Genomic DNA, 13,569 nt, shown 5'->3' on the forward strand with positions numbered 1-13,569 from the left:
AACGGTACAGAAGATCGTGTGCCTCCTGCCACTGTAGTGTTTGTGCTTTAATGGAATACCTTTTTCTTCTTCCTGATGATCCTGTTGTTTTCTGAACCATCACTGCCCTCTCTGCCTTAGTGATAGCCTCTGCAGACTGGAAACATATGGTCTTGGGCTCTTTTATGATTCATTGGGTATAGGCTTTTTCTGATGCTTTGGAGACGTCTGGAAGCTGGAAGTACATTAAAGTGAAAGCACGTTCGTGTTTAGGGGTTAGGCTGCGAACACTTGTTGTGGAAAGCACTGTAACACAGTAGAAGGGCAGGGCTAAAGCTATGTTTTGCCAGCTGCTGTTACAGGATGGATGGACATAATTAATGTATAGGATGTCCGTGGACGTTCAAGAGTTAGGCAACATTGCTCTGAGGTTTTGAAAAGCTGATAAAACTCCTTGTAGTATATGGCAAATTGCATCCTTTGTCGGACTTCTAGGTCTTGAATATGAGCTTTCAACTGTGCTGGCTCTTTGCTTTGTCTGTCTGCAGAGTCACGAGAGTCATTTAAACAGTATTTAAATGCATCGTCTGATTCTTCCGCTGCCACGCAAATGTTCTTGTATCCCTGGGTAAAGGAAATGATCCTCTGGAGTCCAGGGATAATATATTAAGTGACTGTTTTTTTTTAAGACTGAGTAAGGAAGGTGAGCAGTTGAAGTTGCAATACTGGTGTGCTCCATGGGTAAAAAGGCTGCTAGCTTTTTGCAAGCCTGACTTGGGGCAGCGTAGCGTGACGGCAGCTTCTGCCCTTGTAGGACGTGGGAGATGATGCTGGGATAGGTGGGTTGAACTGGCCTGGGGCAGTGAGATCCCTCTCTCGTTACATTGACCACGTAGCGAATCTAAACATGAGCTTCGATGAGGCACCAAAGCTATAGACAGCTAAAGTTTGTGAGCTGAATCGTAACCATGCCATCCTAAAGCAGATGCCAGGCTCCATAAGTGATTGTGGTGTAGATTCCTTGTGCTCTCTGGCCAAGATAGCTGCTGTGGGCTGTTAATGATGAGTGCCCAGGGACGGGGAGCCCAGAACGGGACCCAGTGCTCCAGATGTGGTCTCACCAATGCTTTGTAGAGGGGAAGGATCCACTTGTTTCAATCTGCTGGCAATGCTTTGCCAGTACTTTTCAGGTTCCTACCTGTCCCGTGAGCCCTTGGTGGAGATGCAACAAGATCTTTTCCTGAAATTCCTCAGTGTGGAAAGGATTGGGCTTTTGTGCTACGTGGGGACATGTACAAGTAACTGAATTTGGAGGAGAATGGATAATTTCTAATTACTCATTAAATTGATGATGAAAGTATAGATGTTGTACAAGGTTTTTATATATATTTTGATTTAGCTGTGATTTTACCTGTCTTACAGGGCAAAATCCTGCTTAAGTAACTCTGGTAGTCTTACTGAAGTGAACAAAATGCAGTTTGCAGGATTTAGCCCTTAGAGGTAAACTTAGAATAAGATTCAGTAGGTGAAGAAATTTGGTTTTGATTAGCAAATGACATTACAAGAATAACAATTATCTATTATCTCTCCACCCTACTTTTAAACAGTTGTGCACATTTCCTTCATATCTTCCTGAGATTTCTTGAGCTGAATTATCTTAGTTACTGTACTGATATATAATATTTTAAATCCCTGGGAGGGACTGTTGTGGGACTCGCAGAAACCTGTTGATACTGAAGAACGAAGCTGACTAATAACAATAGAAATGTTTAGATTCTCTCGCTGTATTTGTCGTTCAGAAGATCTTTTGGTGTTAATTTAGAGTATTAAAAATTTAATGGTTAATGCAGTTTCTCTGCAACATGAATGATATGCTTGTAAGTGAGAAACCAGAAAAATCTGTTTGACACAGCTAACTCAAACCAAATAGACTGACACTGCTTCTCTCTTACTTTAGTTTATTATATCCTGGGGACTTTTTGTATCTGCAGCTTTATAGACTATTTTTTTGTGAAGTGAGGAGATAAAAAGAGAGCTTCGTTCTGCTGCTACTGTGTTTCTGTAAAGCTTGCAATGCAGTGATTAATTTTTTTTTCTCTGCTTTTTCTTACAGTATCAAGCTTTTGGCTGTGCAGGAGCTGGTCGATAGAGAAGCACTGGAAAAGGTATTTAAAAATATATCTAATACAGCTGTCATAATACATTTAAGCTCTTAAAGCCCTCTGTGTTAGAAGGGCTTCCCAACTTTATGGAAAATCACACAGCATAAACCAGGAAATCCTTCTAGCTACACAGTACGTGAAGTCAGAGGGGCAAAGTTTTATCCACCTTCACCACGTGCTTTTGGTGTTTTCTGATTTTACAGTGGGCTTGGGATAAGCAATGCCTCTAGTCTGCCCATAGTGGCTTTCCCAAAATCAGTTCCTTGCTAATAACTAGGATAAGGAGATGACTTGAACCGACGAAGATGAATGTCTGAGGCAGAAAGAGGAGCCCCTTTTAAACATCCAGCTCAGGACAATGGCAGCAGGTGCATGGGCAGAAGCGTGGTTTAATTCTAGTGATGAAAAGATCAAAGCATCCAGCTACTCAACATCAGCCCTGACAGCACCAGCTGAATGTATGGGGTCTGTCAGCCTGAGCTCAGACCAGGGGTTGCATCCCCCTGGTCCAGCACCTAACAACCCCCGTTGGGTTGACCAAGATGATGGTGCCTCAGCAGCATGAGATCCCACCTGCGGCACCACAGGAAAACCGGTAGCCACAATAGGCTGGGGGGTTTGTATATAATAAAACCTGGTGTGGCTCTTCAGGCAAGGGTATTGCAAACATAGCAGCACCCTATAGATCGTTCTATGTTCAGATCATTCTGGTGTTCACGGACAGGTTGGATGGGGCTTTGAGCAACCTGGTATAGTAGAGAGTGTCCCTGCCCATGGCAGGGGGGTTGGAACTAGATGATCTTTGAGGTCCCTTCCAACCCAAACCATTCCATGATTCTGTGATTTCCTGCTGCATCAAGAACCAAATGTTATATTTTTGATTGTTTTATCATTTTACCTGCCTGGAGGGTAGGACTGGACTCCCACTGCCCACGCTGGGACTGTTGAGTTCCCCCCACTTTCTGCACCAGCTCCTTTATTTGGAAGACCAAGGAGCTGGCTGGGAGGTGGCATGGAAACATGAGAGACGTGATAGGGTTGAAAGAAAACAACTGGATTCAAAGCCCTGCTGGGAAAACTGCTGCCTTATGGCAGGCATCCAGCTGCTGCTGACCCAAGGAAGGAGGAGACCTTCTGCCTCAAGCAGGTCCAATGATTGTGAAGGAGAAGGTCCTTGTGAAGGAGAAGGTCCTGCAGCACTGCATTAAGGCTGCATCTGCTGGGTACTCCAGAAATAACTGGGTAAAACAAAATCCAGTGCTGGTGGACTTGTGCTTTGCCACCGACTGGAGATGCACCTCACAGAGGTCCGGTGGGCAGCCTGGGTTGTGCAATTCAAGAGCGGCATCTCTCCATTGGCTTTGGTGAACTCTGATTTTGACCCAAAGAGGTGGATTTCCTGAAAAGGCAGTGACAGAGGACTGGGCGGGTGATCCCGTAGGCATCTTTTCGCGAGCGACCTCAGCCCAGTGGGAATGGCTGTTGGAGGCATTGGCTGGGGCAATGCAGGAAGCTCTTCAGAAAGGCTCAGCCTCAGAAAAATGATCTTTCTAAACTGGGATCTCTGAATATTTGATGTCTGCTTTCATACAATGCCAGGCTTAAAGGATTTAAAAGGCTAGTTTAGCCCTCTGGAAAAGAACAGGGTGGAATTATGTAAGGTTAAAGAAATTTGCTGTCTTTATTTTTTAGATACAGGAGGAGGAAAAAGAAAATAGTAGACTCGAACAAAATCCCTCGTCCTGCCTGCTTGCAGAGTCAGGTTTTGAGAACACGTGCTGAGCCTGGTATTCATGAATCATTGTTTATCTGCATTATATTGCAGGAATACAGAATGCTATTAAATGATTATATATTAATATTAATTGCAAGGTTGATTTTTCTGGGTTTTGAAGGGAAGTTTTATTTAAGATAGCTAAGGACATGATAAGCTAAAAGTGGTTTTCCTTTAGGATGCTTTCTACTCTGTCGCAGATGGCTTTGAACTTTCGTAACCTGCTTTACGTAACTTTCGTAATATTTCCAATATTCAGTGCTCGGCTTTGAAAGTGTCGTGACATGTTTTTGATACTTGGTGCAGGCTACCTGCCCAAAATCACATCACGCTGAAGTTAAGTGTGTGTGTAGCAAGTCTCTTGAGGACCCTTGAGACCATATCAGAAAATGGTCTGGCCCTGCAAAACACAGTGTACTGTCACTTTTTCGAAACGGGATGGCGGTCTGGGAGGCGAAGCACGTGTTGGAGCAGGCTGTTGGAGCAGGCTGAGAGAACCTGCTTGAACCATTGGCATCTTGAGAAGATGGCACCCCCCTGCAGGTGTGTCTCGGAAAGCTTCGCCCTCGAGCAGCGGAGCGTTGCTCTGCTCCGAAAGCTGCACGTCAGCGACTTACCGATTGCTCGCAGCAAAAGGCTTTAATGCCATTCTGACCATCTTGGGTACTTTATTTAGTCTTTAAATGTTTTCCCCACCTTGGCCATTGAAAATAAATCGATTCACACCGTGGGACGCTTCGGGTCATCCAAAGACTCTGTTTAATTTCCCAGACCCGAATGTTTTGGCAGCTTTGGCCAAAATGAGCCTTTGAGCCAAACATCTACTGCACTTGGCTGCATTTGTGTCTGAGGTTGCCGAGATAGAAGGAATGACTAGCTGGGTTTAATTCCATCTCATCCTGGCTTGGGACCAGCTCATCTGACCCTTGGATGCCGCTCATCAGCTGGTTTGCTTCTCTGGGGTGCCATGGGTGCCTGTAAGGACTGCAGAAAGGGGGTGCTGCTGGTGGAGTCGGACCCCAGTACCATCCTTGCTGTCATTAAGAGGATGGGGAAAATAATAACTTATCTCAGTGAAACAGGACTAGACCACTTAAGAAGAGCTAGAGAAAATTCTGGGTCAGACACGGGCTTGTTTGTGGTTGTTTTGGCCGTAGCCCATCAGACCCATTCCAGTACATACTCCATGTGAGTGGTCTCACTGGCTGCTTAAAACTAAGCATATGCTTACCTGCATTGTATCTTACCTTGAACCTTCACATCGGTCCGTTTGCTTCCCCCTGCCTCCTTGCTGAGCTTGCCCCAGCTGCTGTGGGTTCACGTTGCTGGCATGTCTTTGCTTCCGAAGCGCTGCTTCGAGATGCCAAGGAAAGGCTTGGGGTCGTGACAGCCGTGTCCCCGCAAAGGTTCAAGGCCACTCAGGCCTGAGCAGGAAGTGCCCTGGGCACGCAGGTTTGTTGGCACTGTGTCCTGTATCAAGTATCACTTCCTCGTCCAGAAGCACAGCTCTGGGAGAGACCCCCAAGGACACTCTTGCCCCAATGTGGTTTTGAGTACTTTACTCGGTCTAATTTTGGGAAGTCCTTAATTGCAGGTGAAGAACTCTGCTCGGCAAGTGTTAATTGAATTTAATTGTGGAAGGGGGAAAAATAATTCTCCTGAGGAACATGCTGTTTTTATAGTTTAAAAATAAATGTGCTTAAGTAATTAGCAGATTGAACTGCCTAGCCAGGTGACAATTCACATCGGTTGCTGGTTTAGCGTTTAAATCCGTCGACCTTTTCCATAGGCAACAAGTGTGCCAAAACGATTGTTCTCGTTGGTGCTTGATGCCAGTAGGATGTGCAGGAAGATTCATCCATATTGTAAGAAAAATAAAAATATTCTTTATGTTCCATCAAATGTTCCCTCCTGTGCCTTTCAGGTCTTAACATGGGCTCTTGAAGTCGTTTCTCCTTCAGAGGTACATTGCTGGAGCTGTTGGAGCGAGTCCACAGGGGGCCTACAGGAAAGCTGGAGAAGGACTTTTTACAAGGGAATGTGGTGATAGGACAAGGGGCAATGGATTTAAACTGAAAAAGGGTAGATTTAGATTGGATATAAGAAAGAAATTTTTCACTCAGAGGGTGGTGAGGCACTGGCACAGGTTGCTCAGAGAAGTTGTGGCTGCCCCATCCCTGGAAGTGTTCAAGGCCAGGTTGGATGAGGCTTTGAGCAACCTGGTGTAGTGGAAGGTGTCCCTGCCCATGGCAGGGATGGGAACTTAGATGAGCTTTGAGGTCCCTTTCAACCCTAACCATTCCATGATTCTATAATCTGAGGGCTGGAGAACCTCTCCTATGAAGACAGGCTGACAGAGTTGGGGCTGTTCAGTCTGGAGAAGAGAAGGTTCTGGGGAGACCTTCTAGCAGCCTTCCAGTACCTAAAGGGGCTACAAGAAAGCTGGAGAGGGGCTTTTTACAAGGACAGGTACTGATAGGACAAGGGGTAATGGCTTTAAACTGAAAGAGGGCAGATTTAGATTAGATATAAGGAAGAAATTTTTTACAATGAGGGTGGTGAGGCACTGGAACAGGTTGCCCAGAGGAGTTGTGGCTGCCCCATCCTTGGAAGTGTTCAAGGCCAGGTTGGATGAGGCTTTGGGCAACCTGATCTAGTGGAAGGTTTCCCTGCCCATGGCAAGGGGGTTGGAACTAGACGGTCTTTGAGGTCCCTTCCATCTCTAACCATTCTATGATACTACTGAGGAAAGTTAAATAATCTGAACAACGACATTACATTTAGTAACCCCCTGACAGCTTTTTATAAGGTAAGCCTGCTTTGGAAACAAGCAACAGTATCCCATTAGTTTCCTATTTGTGTATTAATAAGCAAGTGCATCTACTGTTAACTGGGGATGAGAAAGGGTTGTCCACTTGACTCCAAAGACAGAGCAGTCTGTTGGCTTCTCATCTAGCAAATGCAAATCACGTAAGTCTGGTTCAGCAGTTTGTGACAGTGTGTTCATCTGCAAAGTGACACTTGTTCTGCTTAAGGTGGGAAGTGATCTGTCTAGGCTGGCATGGAAGATACGCTGGGTGGGCCGGAGCATGGTAGGAGTTGGGGGTAGAACTGTGATTCTGTTCAGGGCTGGTGTTCTTGAAGTTGATAACTCGCAGCTTGAAAATCGGGAAAAGTAACACAGGTTTCACTGTCAAGGTCTGTCTGTGCCAGCGATGGCAAATTTGTGCACTGTGAGCTACACCCAAGGGGTCAGTGAAAAGAAAGTGAGAAGAACAGAGTAATTATCAGTAGGCTTATGTTGCCTGTATGGGGATTTTCACCTTCGCTGGAGAAGTTTTAGAGGTCACAAACCAAAAGGGATTGACAGCCTTTCACCTGGTGTTCCGAAGTGGAGGTCCCGTAGCTGTGAAGCACAGGATACATGAGCCAGGCACCAGGAGAGGCAGTGGTGTAGCCTGCAGCCCTCTTGGGACAGGAGGGGATCTCCTCTGTCTGCTGGCCAAACGTTACGTGGTCATACATTGGGCATTTCTGCTGGTGTGCACGTGAAGAGTTGGGATGATAGGATGAGAGAAAATTCTGATCAGCCTTCTCCTCCAAATATATTTGGTTTTGTTTTTTTCCCTCTCTTCATAGGAAGAATTTTTTCATTTTCCTTGAAGACATCTTTACCCTGTTGAATAAAGTGGGAAGCTTTGCAGTGTAGGCAAGCAATCCCTAGGATCTGTGCTCATTTTTTTCACTTTTTCCAGCTCTCCCTCAGCAGTATGAATGTCTGGAGTTGTCTCCCATGATGTGGAATCTGTTTCCTGGGTTTCCTCACCCGTAAGAAAGACCAGATGTCTGTGTTTGGGAGATGTTTGCTAGATGCAACTTGTTCCCATCATTCAGAATTTTCATACCATGCCTGTGGAATCGATGCCCCACAACCGGGGCACCACTGAGGAGGTGGCATCATTTAGTAGAAGAAAATTGACCTGCCTGTCATCAATCAGAAGCAGGCTTTGAGGAGAACTGCAATGACTAAGGTTGCCCACTTTTACAGGGTAGGATCCAGGAGATAAGGACAAAAGGGAGTGCTTGTTTCTTTCGAGTGGCTTCGCCCTAAGAGTGCCAATTCAGCTACAGTCAAAAACGGGTTTGTAAAATGCTGAGCTGCGCTGTGCATTCCCTGCTGCAGCCTTCTCCTTTCTGCACAGAGCACGGAGAATTTTAACGAGAAATTTGCTTTTGTTTCCTTGATCCAGTGTGCTGTTTCCTCCAGATATTATCTGAACATAAAAAGGATGACGTCAATTGAGGTTCCAGAATTTCCAGTATGAAATGCATCTGCTGAAGGTTTTTATTTATCTTTTGTCTGCTTTTGAGTAGATTGAGCCAGATCGGTTGTTTAATCGTGATTAAGCCCATTGTAATCTCTGTTCTTTATAAAATCCCTCTCGGAGCAGAGCAGGTTGGTTGTTTGTGGAAGGTTGTCCTCAGGAGCTCGTGGGCGGTTGAAAGAGGGGTGCTGGTTTCTGTTTGCAGGGGTGAGCACAGGCACGCTGCTGCTTGCTTGCGTGGATATGAACATGTTTGTGTGTGCATTTGCTAGGGCAGTTGAAAGGGAGCTGTAATATGCCTTGACATGGAGCAGCTGGTCACCCAAGGCTGTTTATCCATCCCATCCCTGTTTCCTCAGCACCAAGTGGCTGGTCATGCAGTCAATGCAGCCCTTGCAGGCAGATGTTATTCCCTGTGTATAAGCCGGCACTGGCATGGGAGCTATCATAGAGTCATAGAATCATGGAATGGTTTGGGTTGGAAGATCCAGCCTCGAAGATCACCTAGTTCCAACCCCCCTGCCATGGGCAAGGGCACCCTCCACTGCATCGGGTTGCTCAAAGCCTCATCCAAGCTGGCCTTGAACACCTCCAGGGATGGGGCATCAATGTCCCCTGAAGGAAGAGTGGGGAAGGGCTGTTGACATCTCCCCTACAGGGTGAGGGTCTACATTGCTGCCTGATCTCTGCAGCTACTGAGGTTGGACCACCCGCCACGTGCCTGTTGCCCGTGCAGCCAAAATATCCTACACTGTTGCTGCTGGTCAGTTTTTTGGGGAGTGCAATTGTGCAGCAGTCGCAGAGAGGTAGGGAAGAGTTGTGATTATCCTTGATTTGCAGAGGTGTGCTGGAGTTAGAAGGAAATCACATGATTTTAGCAGATTCTTCTAAGATGATCAACTCTGAAGAGAGTTGGGAGATGAACCTCAGTCTCCTGAGTTCCAGGCCCTCTTCTAGTGCCAAGACAGTCCTTCCTCTTTGGTGTGAATTGTTTCGACGTGTACCCCAGAAATGCAGTTAGTTGAGTCTTCGTGTGCATGTTTTTAAGAGCCATGGTCCTCCTGTACAGTGTGATCGCTGTCTCGCAATCTTGCTTCGCTTCAGAGCTATTGATTAAAAAAGATTATAAGGCAGTTGGCAACGAATCAATTATAAATGAGTTATATTTACTGCCTGTTCTTAGAACTGTCCTTTCTTTGAAACTTAAATACATTTGGATGTCCTCTGGAGTCAGATAAGGAAGGAGCAGTCTCGCTTTCAGAGCACAGGAAAAGGAGATGTAGGCTTGGCCACTGACTCACTCGGGACCTTTGATCAATCTCTTCCAGCCCCGTTGCTGCCTTATTTCTCTGTTCCCCATTCCCAGAGAGAAGTGCAATCAAGCCTCTCACCGTACCCTTTGCCTAATTCAGCCTTGGGACAGACTTCTGCATTAATCCATCAGCTGAAGTAGGTCCTCTTGCCCTGTTCCTTCAAAGCCACCATGGAGTCAATGACTGACCACGCAGCTTAAAAGGACGTTATTACAAATCCAACTGAGCTTATTTTAATTCTTTTTCTCACCTTATGTCCTATCACTTACCCTTTGGCTCTCCTGCACCCTTCCTGTATTTCCCTTTATCTCTTTCCCTTGTCTCGCTTGTTTGTCCGGGCACAGGTAGTACTCAGGGATGCAAAGTCTTTTTTTCAGACTTCACCCCCTGGGGTCAAGAAATGTCAGGGTAAAAGGAAGTCTAGCTGTTATGGTGGAGGAACCATTTTTGTCTGAGTGGAGCTGGAAACGATGTTGACACCATTTCTTACAATAAGGGAGGCTTCTCCAGGATTATCCCATCCGCTAAATTGACTTAGGAACCCTGCAGCTAGAATAGGATTTGCTTCTGTCCTTTCACTTCTTTTCCTCCTTTCTGTCCTCTAGGAGGGATCTAGATGACTAGAAATTTAAGGAGATGTATCCGTGGACCTTATGGCTCTGGTCAGCTCCGTGATGATTTCAGTAGCTCTCTGCGGGATGTCTGTGACTACTTTGTCTTTCCAGGCTCCTCTACTGCAAATTATTGTGGTCAAGCAGTCAGGAGCATTAGAAGCACAGGCTCTCATCTACTAGTATGTCTGGCATCTTTGATCTTGGTTGGATTTTTTTTTTTTTCTCCTTTACTTACATTGCCCATCTCTTTTCTGATTATCAGTGGACTTTGATAAACGAAACACTAGAAGCCATGCAATACACATCACTGGGAGCCGTGGAGAACACAGGTTGCTCTTGAAATGCTGTCCTTTCGGAGGTGCCCTCTTCTTCCCTAGAGCATGGCTGTGCCTCTCTGAGAAGTGGTGGTTTGAAGACTGCTTGTTATACTAGCTTGGCATTCTTTTGTGAGGCATCTAGTCCTGTCTCTGAACAGAAGCCAGACTTATCCATTAGCAAAATCATTCTCTACACTTCCAGAAGAAGGAGAAACAGAAAATACGTGTTTACTAACGCCGGCACGTGTTTAAGTTTTGTTTGTGGGTGGCAGAAGTAATAGGGGTCCTTAGTCAGTCCTTCTTCTTTTTTCCTGCTTTCTTCTAGAAGATGGCAAAGGCAAAAAAAGCTTCATAGAACAGGACCAGTTCTGGGTAGTCAGCAATTTTGGGGAAGAGTGGGATTTTTTTCCTTTTCAATAGGTTGACATAGCAGCAAGGGTGTTTTAATGTCAGCCTAAATAATTTTTTGGTAGTTTATGTGGATTAAGTAATGCATATGCTCTCTCTGAGGAGCCAGGGTACATTGCATCTGTTAGAGCAGAACGTTGGCCAGAGTTGGAGGACAGTCCCATAGACTCTATGAAGGGTGTGCTAGTGGGTAAAGACAGAAAACTGATGCAAACCTATAAATAAAGAATGTGCTATTTCAGAGAGGACTCAGTGCCAAATTTGGCTCTTTAAATTAAGGACTAGAGGTGTGAAAAAGAATGTAGACATGTATGAAAGATAAAAAACACAACAAAACATGAGATGACATGTCCTAATGCTAGCAGCCTGGAAGAGATCTTCCTAATAATAAATATCTGAACAACAACAACAACAAGTAATGGAATAGGATACAAGACATTTAAATAACTTTACAGGAGGTGGCACAGTGTTCTGTACGGTGGTGTAATCAATGCCTGAAGGAAGAATAAATATTTGAGGCTGGCAATAGTTGTGAGTCATATTTTTCTCTTCCTTGTTTTCGTGTTCTTACCATGGGAAAGAGTACTTGCTCTAAGCAGAGATGTAAATCAGTTAGGGAAAACAGTAATACTAACAGTAGGGAAGAAATGGATGGAAGCAAAATGCCCAGTGAATAACTATTTTTGATGTAAGACTCTGTGAAGGTGGCCAAACTGTGACCTTGTAATAACGAGGGCTGTGCCTTTTTCCTTGGGTCACAGCATTTTTCTTAACACACTGCTCTTACTCATTCTCATACTGCACATCAGCACAGTCTCATCCATCGTTACTGCCATGTATATGCCAGAAGTGCACAATTTAAAAAAAAAAAAAAAAGAAAAGAAGAAAGTCCTCAAAAACCCTCAACTCACTTGCTAACATCTCTTGGAAATGAGTAAATTTTTATCATGGGAATGGAGAGACACCTAGTTATCTTACACACTTAAGCAGCTTTCCTTGATTAATAACATCCAAAATTCTGATTTCCCTGTTCCCTTTCAGTTTTGTTCTTTTGTATTAGCACATTTTTTTCCTCTTCTCTTTTCCTCTGGCTGAAGGCAACGTGCAGGTAAGGAGATTCAGGTCCTGGCAAATCAATAGAGCTCACCAGTCAGTTTGTTTGTGTTTTTTCTTTTAATTGGTGAACAAGAAACTATTTCTTATCACTTTTGTGTCTCATGTTTCATAGGATGATTTTCTATTTGCTTTCCATATTAAGGGCTAGGTCTGATAAACTGGTTTGTACCTCATGTAATGCTGGTGGTTACTGGATGAGTAAGGTTGGACTCACGGTGGTACGGTTTTACACCGCACCGCAGAAATCGATTCCTGAGTTTCCTGTTTCATGAGGAAAGGATCAGCCCAGGGATTAAACAAAAAGAATAAAAACAAGAGGGGTTCCCAGGAAGCCACTGACCCTTGATTGCCCGGTGCCTTGGATCTCGTCCAAATGAGCACACAGCTTAGGGCTGCGAACATCTGCTGCACAGTCCATGGCCGTGCAGAGCGGTGGCTGTAACGGGTCAAAACGAAGTACGTGTGCTCTGGGCCGATGTGCAGTAGCTGACTTTGTGCAAGGCTTGGGTCTCTTTGTGTCAGTTACTGCTTGGGGCAGTAGCTTGTAGTCGTTTTTCTAAAATATCCGATGCCACATTGCTCTAATAATCTCAATGATATACAATCATAGAATGGTTAGGGTTGGAAAGGACCTCAAAGATCATCTAGTTCCAACCCCCCTGCCATGGGCAGGGACACCCTCCACTACACCAGGTTGCCCAAAGCCCCATCCAACCTGGCCTTGAGCACTTCCAGGGATGGGGCAGCCACAACTTCTCTGGGCAACCTGCCCCAGTGCCTCACCGCCCTTAGAGTGAAGAATTTCTTCCTTAGATCTAATCTAAATCTCCCCTTTTTCAGTTTAAAGCCATTGCCCCTTGTCCTATCACTACATACCCTTGTAAAAAGTCCCTCTCCAGCTTCCTTGTAGCCCCTTTAGGTAATGGAAGGCTGCTATAAGATCACCCCGGAGCCTTCTCTTCTCCAGGCTGAACAGCCCCAGCTCTCTCAGCCTATATCTTCCCTAAGGGTACACCTGTGTTCCCAGAGAGGCATATTTCTGGTGGCAGAAGTGGCAGCAAAATTAAACTTGTCTTCTTCCTTTGGAAATAATCAGTTGGGGGGAAGAAAAAACCTTGGAAAAGCACCAGAGTATTTACAGCAGACAGCACAGTAATAAGTGAATAATTCAGTTGTGTGGTGGCTGTGATTTTAGCACAGCTAACCAGTTGAAGTTGAGCAGACTGTTTTATAACAGCGTAGGAAAAGTGTTTGAACTCAACAACTCGCCTCTCGTGAAAGCAGCTTGATGAAAAAGCCTCATAGTCATGAGGGCTTCTTTTTGTTCTTTATATCGCATCCGTTCCCTTAGCATGCCATCGTTGCTGTTAATGATTGTACTGCCCGCTTATGCAGAAAAAAACACTCTTTTGAAAAGGCTTGAAGAATAAATTGCAAAGACTTGTGACCGTCCTTGACAACCTCTTGAGCCTTAATTCCTGCGTTATGTTTAAAAATAAAAAAAAAAAGTCCTTAAGGTTATGAAAAGAAGTAGGCAGGAAATGTCTTCTACAAAATGAGT

General features: G+C 45.0%; 1 protein-coding gene across 2 annotated transcripts in view; it reads left to right on the forward strand.

Annotated features, from left to right (window-relative positions):
- EEPD1 (endonuclease/exonuclease/phosphatase family domain containing 1) overlaps positions 1–13,569 on the forward strand; it is a 64,870-nt gene that overhangs the window by 34,248 nt on the left and 17,053 nt on the right. For both annotated transcript variants that reach the window (XM_086614671.1, XM_086614672.1), the window contains exon 2: positions 2,093–2,144. In XM_086614671.1, coding sequence (XP_086470797.1) covers positions 2,093–2,144 — 52 coding nt within the window. The remainder of the gene's footprint in view (positions 1–2,092; positions 2,145–13,569) is intronic.

Source organism: Tauraco erythrolophus, chromosome 7, assembly GCF_009769465.1.
Source record: "Tauraco erythrolophus isolate bTauEry1 chromosome 7, bTauEry1.pri, whole genome shotgun sequence".
NCBI classification, from domain to species: Eukaryota; Metazoa; Chordata; class Aves; order Musophagiformes; family Musophagidae; genus Tauraco; species Tauraco erythrolophus.